Raw genomic sequence first — 12540 nt, 5'->3', positions numbered from 1 at the left:
GGATGAGGCCCGAAGAACCCCAACCATTTCAGTGGAGATGCTGGTGGCCTAACGTGGTGAACATCCCCCTGCCCTGAGAACAGGCTCTACTACTTGTACATGGTTCTAACTGTGAAGGCCCTGGGCTTTTTAAAAACTTTTGTTTTTGAGACAGTCTCGCTCTGTCACCCAGGCTGGAGTGCAGTAGCATAGTCTCGTCTTACAGCAGCCTCTGCCTCCCAGGTTCAAGCAATTCTCCTGCCTTAGCCTCCCAAGTAGCTGGGATTACAGGCACCCACCATCACACCCGGCTAATTTTTGTATTTTTAGTAGAGATGGGGTTTCACCATGTTAGCCAGGCTGGTCTCAAACTCCTGACCTCAAGTGATCCACCCACCTTGGCCTCCCAAAGTGCTGGGATTACAGGCTTGAGCCACCACGCCCAGACTTAAAAACTAATTTTTAAAGCTATTCGTTTATTTATTGGACTAGATCACACACACACACACACACACACACACACACACACACACACACAATTCATAAGGTATGCAGTGAACAGGTATATAGTAAAAATTGTGTCCCTCCCACCCAGTTACTCAGTCACCTTCACCAGAGGCCACCACTGTTATCGACAGTTATTTTAGTCTTGAAGAGAGCTAAGGAACTCAGACCTAAAATGGAATTAGGGAAGCTATTTAACCTCATCTATAGAGACAGAGCCTGGAGTCAGGCAGACCATTCAAAGCAAGGCTTTGCCGCTTCCTGATGTAGAGCCTGGCTGACAGGCTTTATCTCACAGGGCTGTTGAGATAATGAAATGAGCCAACCCCTGCAAAGTGCTTAGCTCAGGCCCCGTACATTTCTACCTTCAATACATGTCAGCTGTTATTAGCTACTGGGTGGTGGAGCTGGTGGAGAAGGTAGGAGGGAAGGGTGGGGCATATTTAATCCTTTCTGTGGAAAGCCCTAAGCCCTCATTATCCCAAGGGTAGAAATCCCTAGGAGTCTGTTAGAAATGCATGGTCTCAGGCCCCTCCCCAGACTCACTGAATCTTGAAAAGCTCCCCAGAAGAGAAGCACTGTCCTGTGTGAACTTGGAGCCCCTGAGGGCCGGGCCACTGTCCTGTATGAACCTGGAGTCCCTGAGGGCCAGGCTGTGACATCCCTGCCCCAGGGGAGATGGTGCTGCTGTCTCTTCATTGCAGACATGAGCCCTTAGACTTTGCATGATGAAAGCTCATAACAAATGCTACCTACTCCCGACCCCCCAGCTTCCTATTCCACATAAGATCGCCTAAGCCCAATAACCTGTGACCTCACAGATGAATGGAATGTGTCCTCTTTTCGTCCTGTATCTCCGCGGTAACCTGAGAGATGGCCTGGAGGCAGGGTGGCATGTTGTTTTTAAAGTGATACAAGAGACACAGTGGAGACTGTCCAATGAGTGGCATGGCTGCCAGGATGCCAACTGGGACACTAAAGCCCTGGCAGTGGGGGCTGCCCAGCAGGGCTGGCCACTGGAAATAAGGTCTGCAAGGGTTGAGGGCCGAGAGGCTGGAGGGGCTCATGGGTGGCCAGTGCTGCTGTTTGCCACTTGTTCTAAACCAGCAGACCATGGCTAAGAACACTGCCATACAGAGGCTGCCCTTCCTCTAGGACAGGATCACACGTGATGGTGGGGGAGGCATGTCATTAGACATCGTCCAAACCCACAGAATGGGTGCCACCGAGAGGGAACCCTCATGTAAATCATGGACTTTGGGTGATGGTGATGTGTCAATGTAGGTTTACCAACTGTAACAAATGCAGTCTCTGAGGCGGTGTAGATAGTGGGGGAGGCTGTGCATTTGTGGGGGCAAGCTATATATGGGAAATCTCTGTACTTCCTGCTCAATGTCTCTGTGAACCTAGAAGTGCTCTAAAAAATAGTCTGTTAAAGAGAAAAAGAATTATATATATATACATGAATTACATATAAACTATATGTAGTGTGTGTATATATACACACTATATGCACATATATATACGTGTGTGTGTGTATATATATATAGTTTGTCATTGGATCAGCTGTAAAAGAGGAAAGAAAACCAACATTGAGGCCCAGGGCAATAGTTTTTTAAAAATTACAGTAGAGCTGGGTGCATGCAGTCCCTGCTACTGGGGAGGCTGAGGTGGGAGGATTTCTCGAGCTCAGGAGCTTCCAGGCTGCAGTGAGCTATGATCACACCACTGCACTGCAGCCTGGGTGACAAAACGAGATCCCATCTCTAAAATATATAAAAATCACAATGACAACAGAAATCACTTCGAGCTGGACTATCCAACCTGGGAACCTTGAGCCACATGTGGTTAGTGAGGCTTGAAATATGCCTAGTTTGAAGGAGGAACTGAATTTTTAGTTTAATGTGCATTTAAATTTCAAAGTTGATATATGCGATATGGTTAGGAAAAAATTTTAATAGGTTTGGAACAATTTGGATATGTGAATCTACCCTTCCAACTTAATTTCATGAACTCTAAATACAGATTAAGTATCTCCAAAGAATAATTAGCATCCAAATTGAGATATGCTATGAGTGGAAAATATACACCAGAGTTCAAAGACTTAATACAAAAAAAAGTAAAATGTCTCATTAATTTTTATATTGTTTACATATTGAAATATTTGGTTACACTGAGTTAGCAAAATATGTTATTAAAGTTCACTTCACCTGTATCTTTGTAGTTTTTAAAAATCTGGCTTCCAAAAAAGTAAAAGACATAAGTGTCTTACCATCATATACTGCTGGTAGGAATGTAAAATGGCGTAGCTGCTTTGAAAACCAGTATGATGATTCCTCAAAAGGTTACACATAGAGTTACCCAGCAATTTCACTCTTAGGTATTTACCCGAGATAATTGAAAACATATGCCCACAAAAAGATCTCGTACATAAATATTCATAGCAGCATTACTCGTAATGGCCACACAGTGGAAACCACCCAAATGTCCATTAACTGATACGTGACTAAAACCAGACCTGGTATACCCATACAATGGAATATTACTCGGCCATAAAAAGGAGTGAAGTATTGATAGATGCTCCCATATGGGTGACCCTTGGAAACATTACACTAAGTGAAAGAAGCCAGACACACAAAGGCCACCTACTGTATGATTACATTTATACAAAATATCCAGAATGGGCAAATCTATTCAAGACAGAAAGTATATTAGGATTTGCCAGGGGCTGGGGGAAGAGGGGAGAGGAAGTGACTGTTAATAGGTATGGGTTTCTTTCGGGTATAATGAAAGTGTTCTGAAATTAAATAGTGGTAATGGTTGTACAATTTGTGATTGTACTTACAAAAAATTACATATTTGGCTTGCATTAAATTTCTATTGGACAGCACTAATTTTAATGAGATAACTATTTTCTTTCCCAACTGTCATTAGTGATAGTATAGAATCTAGCCAAAGCTAATCAACGTGGGGTGATTTTAGCCCCATCCCCACCCCATGGGACATGTGGCAATGTCTGGAGATATTTTTGATAGCCACAACTGGGGTGGGGGTGAGAGGAAGAGATTGCTACTGGTCAGGGATGCTGCTAAACATCCTACAACCCACAGGCAGCTGTCCAGAACAAAGAATTATCTGGCCCACAATATCAGTAGTGTGGAGGCTGAGACACCCTGCCCTAAAGGCTGCTCAGAGGATTCCTGCCCCAGCTACAACCTCCTTTGCTCCATCTCTGCTGCTTTGACTTTCCAGGGGTCTAATTCAGGCTGTGGCCTTCTCAGAAGGCTTTCTCCTGGAGTCCACCCCATCACAGTCCTCAGGCCAGGAGCTCCTAGTGATTCTGTGGACTTGGAAACTTCCTGAGCAGAATCCTGAAAGGGCCTAGGGATTCTACAGTTGACTGGCTGTGGAGTCTCTGACTCAGGCCTTACCCTCCGAGGCTTCCTGAGTTCCCAGGTGTGATGCTTACACTCAGTGAAGCTAGCTTCATGCCAGATAGATTGCCATTTTTCTTGTTTTCTCTTCCACATCAGATTTTCTAAGCCAAAGACAACTGAAATTTGCAGTCTGTGTGAGGAATGGGCTGCTTCTCTGACACCTGAAGTAAAAACCCAACCAAGGATATCCAGACTTGCCTTCAAGCATGTTATTTTCAAATTACCTACTGTGTCTGTTTCTGATGGCTGCTGTAACAAATTGCCACAAATTTAGTGGCTTAGACAACATAGATTTATTACTTTGCAGTTTGGGAGGTCAGAAGTCCAACATGAATCTCACTGGGCTACAATTAAGGTGTCAGCAGGACCATGTCCTTCTGGAGGCTCCAGGGGAGTGACATGGTTTGGCTGTGTCCCCACCCAAATCTCATCTTGAATTGTAACTCCCACAATTCCCACATGCCATGGGAGGGACCCAGTGGGAGGTGACTGAATTATGGGGGCAGTTCTTTCCTGCACCGTTCTCATGATAGTGAATGAGTCTCACAAGATCTAATGGTTTTAAAAACAGCAGTTACCCTGCAGAAGTGCTCTCTTTGCCTGCCACCATCCATGTAAGACATGACTTGCTCCTCCTTGCCTTCCGCCATGATGGTGAGGCCTGCTCAGCCATGTGGAACTATATGTCCATTAAACCTCTTTTCTTCCCAGTCTTGGGTATGTCTTTATCAGCACATGAAAACTAATACAGGGAGAGAATCCCCTCTGTCCAGCTTCTGGAGATGGCCTGCATCCCTTAGTACATGGTCCTTTCTCGATCTTCAAAGCCAGCACAGTAGCATCTTCAAATCCTTCTCTGACCGATGCTCCTGTCTCCCTCTTCCACTTAAAAGGACCCTTGGGACCAAGTGGGACCACCTGGGTCAAAGCTAATCTTCCCATGTCAGTGCTGATAACCTTAATCACATCTTCAATGTCCCTTTTGCCATATTCACTTCGGTAACATATTCACAGGTTCTGAGAATCAGGATGTGGATGTATTTGGAGGGGATTATTCTGCATACCATACTGTTACATGGGCATGGGCAGTCTACTGCAGGGGGCAGGGTCCCTTAGGCACATTCTGCTGCCTTCATTCCACAGGGAAAAGAAATAGGGTATTTTTGTTTTTCTGGAGTTGGAGAATTTGCCCAATCTGAGTTCTCAGGTAGTTAGATGCTGACTTTCCAGATCGTAATTCTCAGCAGTCCTATGCCCCATAAGGGTCAGTGAGAGATTTACTTTTCCATTTTTATATCTTTGAATAGCTTCAAATGAATTACTGTGATTCAGATTTTTTTTACTGTTTGGGATTACAATGCTTCTGAAGTTGTCACACTCGCTGAGTTTAAATCTCCTGTAACAGGTAAACCTATCAGATCACATGACAATGTTTAACTTAACATTTATTGAGATCTATCAGATACTGTGTGTGCCCAAGAAAGCTCAGCACTGACCCACAAGGAATATAAAATCTAGTAGGGGAGACAAATAAGTATACTGCCAATCTAACCCCAGTGTGGTGTGCAGCAAAGGCTCTAAAGTCAGTAAAATAAAGAGCTATAGGACTACTGGGGAGGGCGTGAGGCAGGACTGGATGGTTATGTGAGGATGGTGAAATACCGAAAGGGTGATGAAATAAGCTGCATTGAAACACTGGGCCTTCAGGAATAGGCCAGAATCCTTTAAGGTTAAACCTAAAAAGGGGATGTCCTCAGTGTCCTGGAGGACAGGAAGTTCAACCTTAATGGTCAGCATTAGGAAATTGTCTTAAAGATCCCCCCCAGAAAGCAGACCCTGAGACAAGAATGTGGATGCAGTTAGTTTATTCAGGAGATGATCCCAGAAAACATGGGGAGAAAAGGGGAATATAAGATGGAAGCAAAAACCACCAGGAAATGGGACATGAATGAATGATTGTGGGCTGCTATGGACAACAGGGACCTGACAACATGGGGATCCTCTAAGGAATCGTGTGATGAATGCCTTAGACTAACTCCACAGGAAGCTATGGAGTCTACCAACTCCCACCCCCACTGGTGAAGGACTTTCCTGACTTCTAGATCCACTTTCTGGTGTGGCCAAGCAACCTCCCAGCTCATGAAGTTCTCAGACTGTGGGAGCTGTCAGGTGGTGGAAACTGCCTTCACCTACAGCTGCGGGGAACCTAGGTGGACTGAGTAGCTATGGGGCCAGGCATTATCAGCACCTGCCTTAGAAGCAATTGAGTACTTTCAACAATCTGGATGTTGGGGCCAATCCATGGGGGTTCTTTCACCTGAGTTAATCTGACTACACTCAGTCAGCATTCAGTCATCATCCTCACCTTCACCCGCTTCAATTTGTGTTGTGTTGATCTGATTTTCTTATGGAACTTGAGTTCCAGTTTTGTCACTTACAGATAGAGGTGGCCTGGGCATGTTAATTAACCTCTTTGAGCCTTGTGGGCCAGCTCACAGTTTTGTTACATGGACTACCAGAAATGCCAAATGTTGAGCATTAATACAGTACTTGGAACACGCAAATATTCAATGAACAGTTATGAATTTGTGGATGATGACAACACTTCTGTTTCTCCCTACCATCAGCGCAGACTTGTGACCTGGTATAGAAGTTAAGGTGATCTAAAAATGTACCTCCAAGATGGTTTCATTTTCAGTCTTTTTAACTACAGAACTGACTGATGTGATTTGTGGCTTACTGCTTACTTTGGGTAAATAACAATTCCATTTCAGAAAAATGCCTTACTAAAGTGTCAGTTGGTGTCATGCAATAAGCACAATATCAGCATCATCATTCATAAGAACCTAGAGCCTCCCAGTGAACAGGCTAACCTCTGGCGTAAATTAGGTACACATGGAAGCTATTTTAGACTACAGGGATGCCCTTTAGTAGTTCACTATATTTGTATACCAAATGACTCCTAAATTACCTGGAGCTGTGGATGTAATTTCTGAGGGTGAATTTATGTCTTAGCTCAGGCTGCTATCACAAAAGGCCATATACTGAGTGGTTTAAATAAGAGACATATATTTCTTCTAGTTTTGGAAGTTGGGAAGTCCAAGATCTAGTTATGGAAGCTGGGAAGTCCAAGGTGTTGCTGATTGAGTTCTTGGTGAGGGCTCTCTTCCTGACTTGCAGGTGGCTGCCTTCTCATTGTGTCCTCAGATAGCAGAAGGAAGAGAGGAAGCAAGCTCTCTGGTGTCTCTCCTTACAAGGGTTCTAATCCCATCATGGGGCCCCAGCCTTATGACCTCATCTAAACCTGATTACTTCCCACAGACTCCACCTGTTAATAGTATCACATTGGAGGTTAGGACTTCGACATGAAAATTTTTAGGGGTTACAAACATTAGTCCATAGCACCTTAGGATTACAGAGTGATGCTCCCCCTGGGGGAATTTGGCAGCTCGTGTAATACAGTCTTACCATATATGGTTCTAGAAATATAAGAAAGGAAATTTTATCCATATCAATTTGGTTTTACAACACTCATTTTTAGAGCCCTTGGACTCTTGAGGGCTCCTATCCAGCATCTAACTTTCAATATCTGTTCATAATCACACTATTCCCTCAGTGATCAAAGAAAAACATTCTCTTGCTGGCTTTTGTCTCTTAAGGGACTTTTAAAGCTGTAGTATTATAATATACATACTATTTTCCAGTAAAACAGAGTGGAGCTTATGTTGTGAAACATCTAGAAAGGGGAACAGAGACATTGTTTTAAAACCATTGAATGTATTGTCAGTTACCTTAGGTAAGAGTGAAAGAAGTGACTTTGAGACTGACTCATTTAGGCTAGAATTGGCGTGAGGTATAAGGGCATAAAACGGAGGGAAAATGACCAGGGCTGTAGCTTTGGTTCTGCCAAAAAACAAATTGTGTGACCACAGGCAAAGAGATTAATCCTCTCATGAACCTGTAAGTTTCTCAAGGTAAGAAACAACATATATATTGTTTTGTAAATTGTCTCCAAGCATTTAAAAAATATCCTTAAGTATTTTCAAAGCATGATTTTTAATGCCTGCATAGTCCAAAGAATATTGTACCATAATATATTTTGCCAGTCCTCCACTGTTAGATTGTTTCAGTGTTCATTATTGTGAACCATGCTACAATGAAAAGACTCTTGTCCCGATGGCTCTATTTATACTTCTGATAATTTTATTAGGCTAATTACAGGGCCAAAATTAGCATGTTAAAGGATTACTAAATATCACCAATTTGACATCCAGAAGGGTTGTGCTAATTTGTACTCTTGCCAGTAGTGTAAGAGAAAAGTCTGTTTCCACACAGTCTTATTAGCATGAAGTATTATCACTTTAAGAACAATCTTTGAAAATTGAGAAAGGAAGAAAAGGAGGAAGCGAGAAAGGAATGGAGTTGATAAGTTTATGATGAATTTCATGAATTGCATATTTGATGTCTTTGTTCTTTTTTTTTTTTTTTTTTTTTTTTTTTGAGACAGAGTTTTGCTACCACCCAGGCTGGAGTGTAATGGTGCGATCTCAGCTCACTGCAACCTCTGCCTCCCTGGTTCAAGTGATTCTCCTGCCTCAGCCTCCCACATAGCTGGGATTACAGACGTGCACCACCACACCCAGCTAATTTTGTATTTTTAATAGAGACGGGGTTTCTCTATCTTGGTCAGGTTGGTCTTGAACTCCTGACCTCAGGTGATTCACTCACCTTGGCCTCTCAAAGTGCTGGGATTACAGGCATGACCCACCACGCCCGGCCCTGTTCATTTTTTATTGAGCTATTCATCTTATATCAGTTTCTTTGTACATCACAAGTGCTTTTCTAAGTTTTTATTTGTTTTTAATATCAGTTTATGGTAGGGGTTTTTGTGGAAAATTCTTACATCATCAGATTTCTTTCTTTTTTTCCTTTTATGCTTAGAAAGACATTCCTCACCTGGAAAGCCACAGTGTCTTCCACTTTTTTTGATATTTATTTTGGCAACTGATGTAAAATTAGGGATTCACAGGACCTCAGGGCCTTGGAAATTTACAGATCTCCATGTTTGACCCCTTCAGTTTACACTGAGCAAAGAGGCCCAAAGAGAGGAAAGGAAATCACCCAAGGATCTACAGTTGGTTAATGGCAGAACCAGAGCTAAACTCAAGGATTTCTAGCTCCTGGTTTATGTCTTCCTTTAAAAAAAAAAAAATTTAAAAATAGTTTTCAATAATATCAGTAAACATAATTTCTGTAAACATTTAAAAACATTATTAATCACCTCTCCAAATGTTAGGTTCCTTGCTTCCCTCTCCAGAGTCAATCCTGTCATTTGAACGTACTCTTCCAGACCTAAAAAATAATTTTATGTGTTTATGTATGTACAAACCACATATACTACTATGGAATGGTTGGAGGGCATAAATTGTATCATATTGTATGTATTATTCTTCAATGTACCTTTCTAACTCTATGTTGTTTTGAAGCATCCATCGTTTGAGCAGGCCACATTTTATTTAGCCAGTTACCCATGAACATTTCCTTAGAAACAATTCTACAACACACATGTCACATGTTTCCTTGGGTCTTCATGCAAGCTTCTCTCAAGAGTCGATATTGAGAAGTGAAACTGCTGCATCATGGCTAATGTCCTTTTCAGTTTTAAGAGATTTTAAGACATGTTTTATGAGAGTTTGCCAAATTACTCTTACTGGCAATGTAACCATTTCCTTATAATATCAGCTTGATATTGTACTTTCAATTTTTTTATCTCATGAAAGATGTTATAGCTTTAAAATTTGTATTTTCCTAATTACTCATAAAGTTGAGCATCTTCTTGCGTATTTATTGACCATTTATCTCTTCCATAAACTTTGTATATATTTCCCTTTTAAAAATAATTGTTAGGGGTGTTTTATCTATTTGATTTTATATACCCTGGAAATTAATCTTTGTCTATTATAATGTCCTACATACAAAGTATATCACTTAATTTTCTTTGTGGTATTTTCGTTCTATAGAAAAATTTTAATTTGATGTAATCAGAATTATTGATATTTCTTTTTTTCTGTTCTTTTTTTTCTTTCTTTCTTTTTTGAGATGGAGTCTCGCTCTCTCACCCAGGCTGGAATGCAGTGATGCAACCTCTGGCTCACGGATTCAAGCAATTCTTCTGCCTCAGCCTCCTGAATAGCTGGGACCACAGGCGTGCACCACCACGCCCAGCTAATTTTTGTATTTTTAGTAGAGATGGGGTTTCACCATATTGGCCAGGCTGGTCTCGAACTCCTGACCTCATGATCCACCCGCCTCGGCCTCCCAAAGTGCTGGGATTACAGGCGTGAGCCACTGTACCAGGCCTGTTCTTCTTGTCCCAAGAAGATCTTATATCTCTCAAGATCAAGAAAATCATTTTGAAAATTTTTTTCAGTACTTCATAGTTTTTTTAAATTTTAACTCAGAGATCAAATAACCTCAGAGTTTATTTGGATCCATCGTAAGGTAGTGGCATCTTTTCCATATGGTGGCTAATTGTGTCAGCATTGAAGCACTTGTCTCTTCCCTACAAGTTCAAAGACTATTTCTATCCATAAACCAAATTCCAGTATTGGATTCTGTACTCTTTCCTCAATCTGGTTTATCTACTTATTTACGGCCACTCCCACACTATCTTATCACCACAGCTTTATCATTTATCTTGATATATGATTGGTTAGTTCAATGCTTTTTCCATCTCCTTTCAGAGATGCAAGTTCATCTTCTATCATAGCCAAAGAAGACCAACAAAGACCAACAGAGGCCATGTCTCTGGTACTGAGCTCCAACAGCAGGCAGTAGATTTGTTACAGAGACTAAAACCCACCTTATTGCCAAGTGACCCTCCTCTCACCAGCCTCCCCTGTTGCCACCCAAATTCCTGCCACTGAACTACTCCTCAAAATAAAACACAGCTGTAAAATGCACACCTGTTTTGGATTAGTTACAATAAATCAGGATCTGTATTTATTTCAGTTCCCCAGACAGGTGAAGAACAAGCTGCGTTTATAGCAAGCCAACTAGAAAGCAGAAGAAAATTCCAATCATGAGTTTTTGTTTTTCCTCTTAGGGCAAAGGAGGTTACACTTCAGGAGCCTACACTTTTTGTTGTTTCCAAACTCCTGTGAGTCTTTACAGAAATGCTTCTAAAAGTTGTAGTATTCACTCTAGATCCATCTAACTGAGCCCATGGTTTTCAAACTTTAATGCCCAAGAGAATCCTCAGACAGCATATTAAAAATGCAGGTTCAGGCCAGCCACAGTGGCTCATGCCTATAATCCCAGCACTTTGGGAGGCCGAAGCAGGCAGATCACCTGAGGTCAAGAGTTCGAGACCAGCCTGGCCAACATGACGAAACCCTGTCTCTACTACAAAAAAAAAAAAAAAAATAGCCAGGTGTGGTGGCAGGCCCCTGCAGTCCCAGCTGCTTGGAAGGCTGAGGCAAGAGAATCGCTTGAACCTGGGAGGTGGAGGTTGCAGTGAGCCGAGATTGTGCCACTACACTCCAGCCTGGGTGACAGGGTAAGACTCTGCCTCAAAATTAATAAAAATGCAGGTTCAGCAAGTCTGGGGTAAAACTTAGGGACCTGTGTTGTTTTTTTAAAAGACCCACCTCATCAGGTGATTCCAGTGCGAATCATCTAGGCCCTCACTTTAAGACACTGCCCTGGGGACTCCAGGCAGAGCAGAACCACCTGAACACGAGGCATCCAAATCCTTAGTGCAGGCTGTTTGCCGTGACATGTTTTTGTGATGACTTAGCTCTGTGAGATCAGTCTACAGGGGAATGATGTCAGTATAACCAACACGCTGCATTGGTTCATATGCAGTTTTTCTTTAGCAAAGGGAACCAGAATAGCTGGAATAAATTACAGAAAATTGAGCAGGAAAATAAGCCTTTAACTCAGCTTTTGTGTTGGCAGCAGGGGCCCTATTGTATTTTAACAGACTTCAAATGCAGCCTGCCCTCAGCGTCCTCTCTCCTAAGAAGCACACTCCAGGCCTGTGTGTCTAAGGTCAGATTGAGCGGCACCCCCAGGCCCACCTTACAGCATCTTTGCTGTCTCAGAGATCCACTTCTGTCTTTCAGGTCTCAGAACCCTCAAGCTGGCTCCATCTGAAAGACCTCCAGCATCTCCACTCTATCGTGTGTTTCTAATATCTGCCATGGTGTCCTCCTGCCAGCCTGGGCCACCTCCCTGGGCAGTCCAAGTGAGCTTCCCGGCATATTTTTAATTTTGTTAGTCTCTGGTTTCAAAATGGTCTGTTTCCTAAGTGACCTCTTGGGGATACTAATTTTCCCCAAAGTCCTTACACTTTAAGCATGTGATTTTTCAGAATGTGAGGTGTTTCTGGGATGCATATATGGCACTAGGGCAGGAACGCTTTCTGTGAAGAATACCCATTGCCTCTGTTTGAAAAGCAATATTGAATAACCTGATGCTGTGTTCCTTGGCTGAGATTGTGGGAAACCAGGGGCAAGGACTCCAGAATCCCCAAGAAAGTACGTCACAAGCTGTATAGCCTTTAGCTCTCTGCAGCCCTGCTCTGCGGAGGTGGAACTTGGAACCCCCCAGGAGTTAG

General features: G+C 42.5%; 1 protein-coding gene across 2 annotated transcripts in view; it reads right to left on the bottom strand.

Annotated features, from left to right (window-relative positions):
• Positions 1-12540, bottom strand: part of ALPK2 (alpha kinase 2) — a 148391-nt gene that overhangs the window by 75981 nt on the left and 59870 nt on the right. Inside the window, exon 1 of one of the 2 annotated variants that reach the window (XM_017890520.1) lies at positions 1030-1238. The exons of the other annotated variant lie outside the window; for it this stretch is intronic. Within the exon in view, the coding sequence (XP_017746009.1) occupies positions 1030-1191 (162 nt within the window). The 5' untranslated portion in view covers positions 1192-1238. Of the gene's footprint in view, positions 1-1029; positions 1239-12540 lie in introns of those variants that run through there. 2 annotated transcript variants of the gene reach the window in all.

Source organism: Rhinopithecus bieti, unplaced genomic scaffold (genome assembly GCF_001698545.2).
Source record: "Rhinopithecus bieti isolate Rb0 unplaced genomic scaffold, ASM169854v2 scaffold_17861, whole genome shotgun sequence".
In the NCBI taxonomy this organism is placed as follows: domain Eukaryota; kingdom Metazoa; phylum Chordata; class Mammalia; order Primates; family Cercopithecidae; genus Rhinopithecus; species Rhinopithecus bieti.
This window is presented reverse-complemented; position numbering and strand designations above follow the sequence as displayed.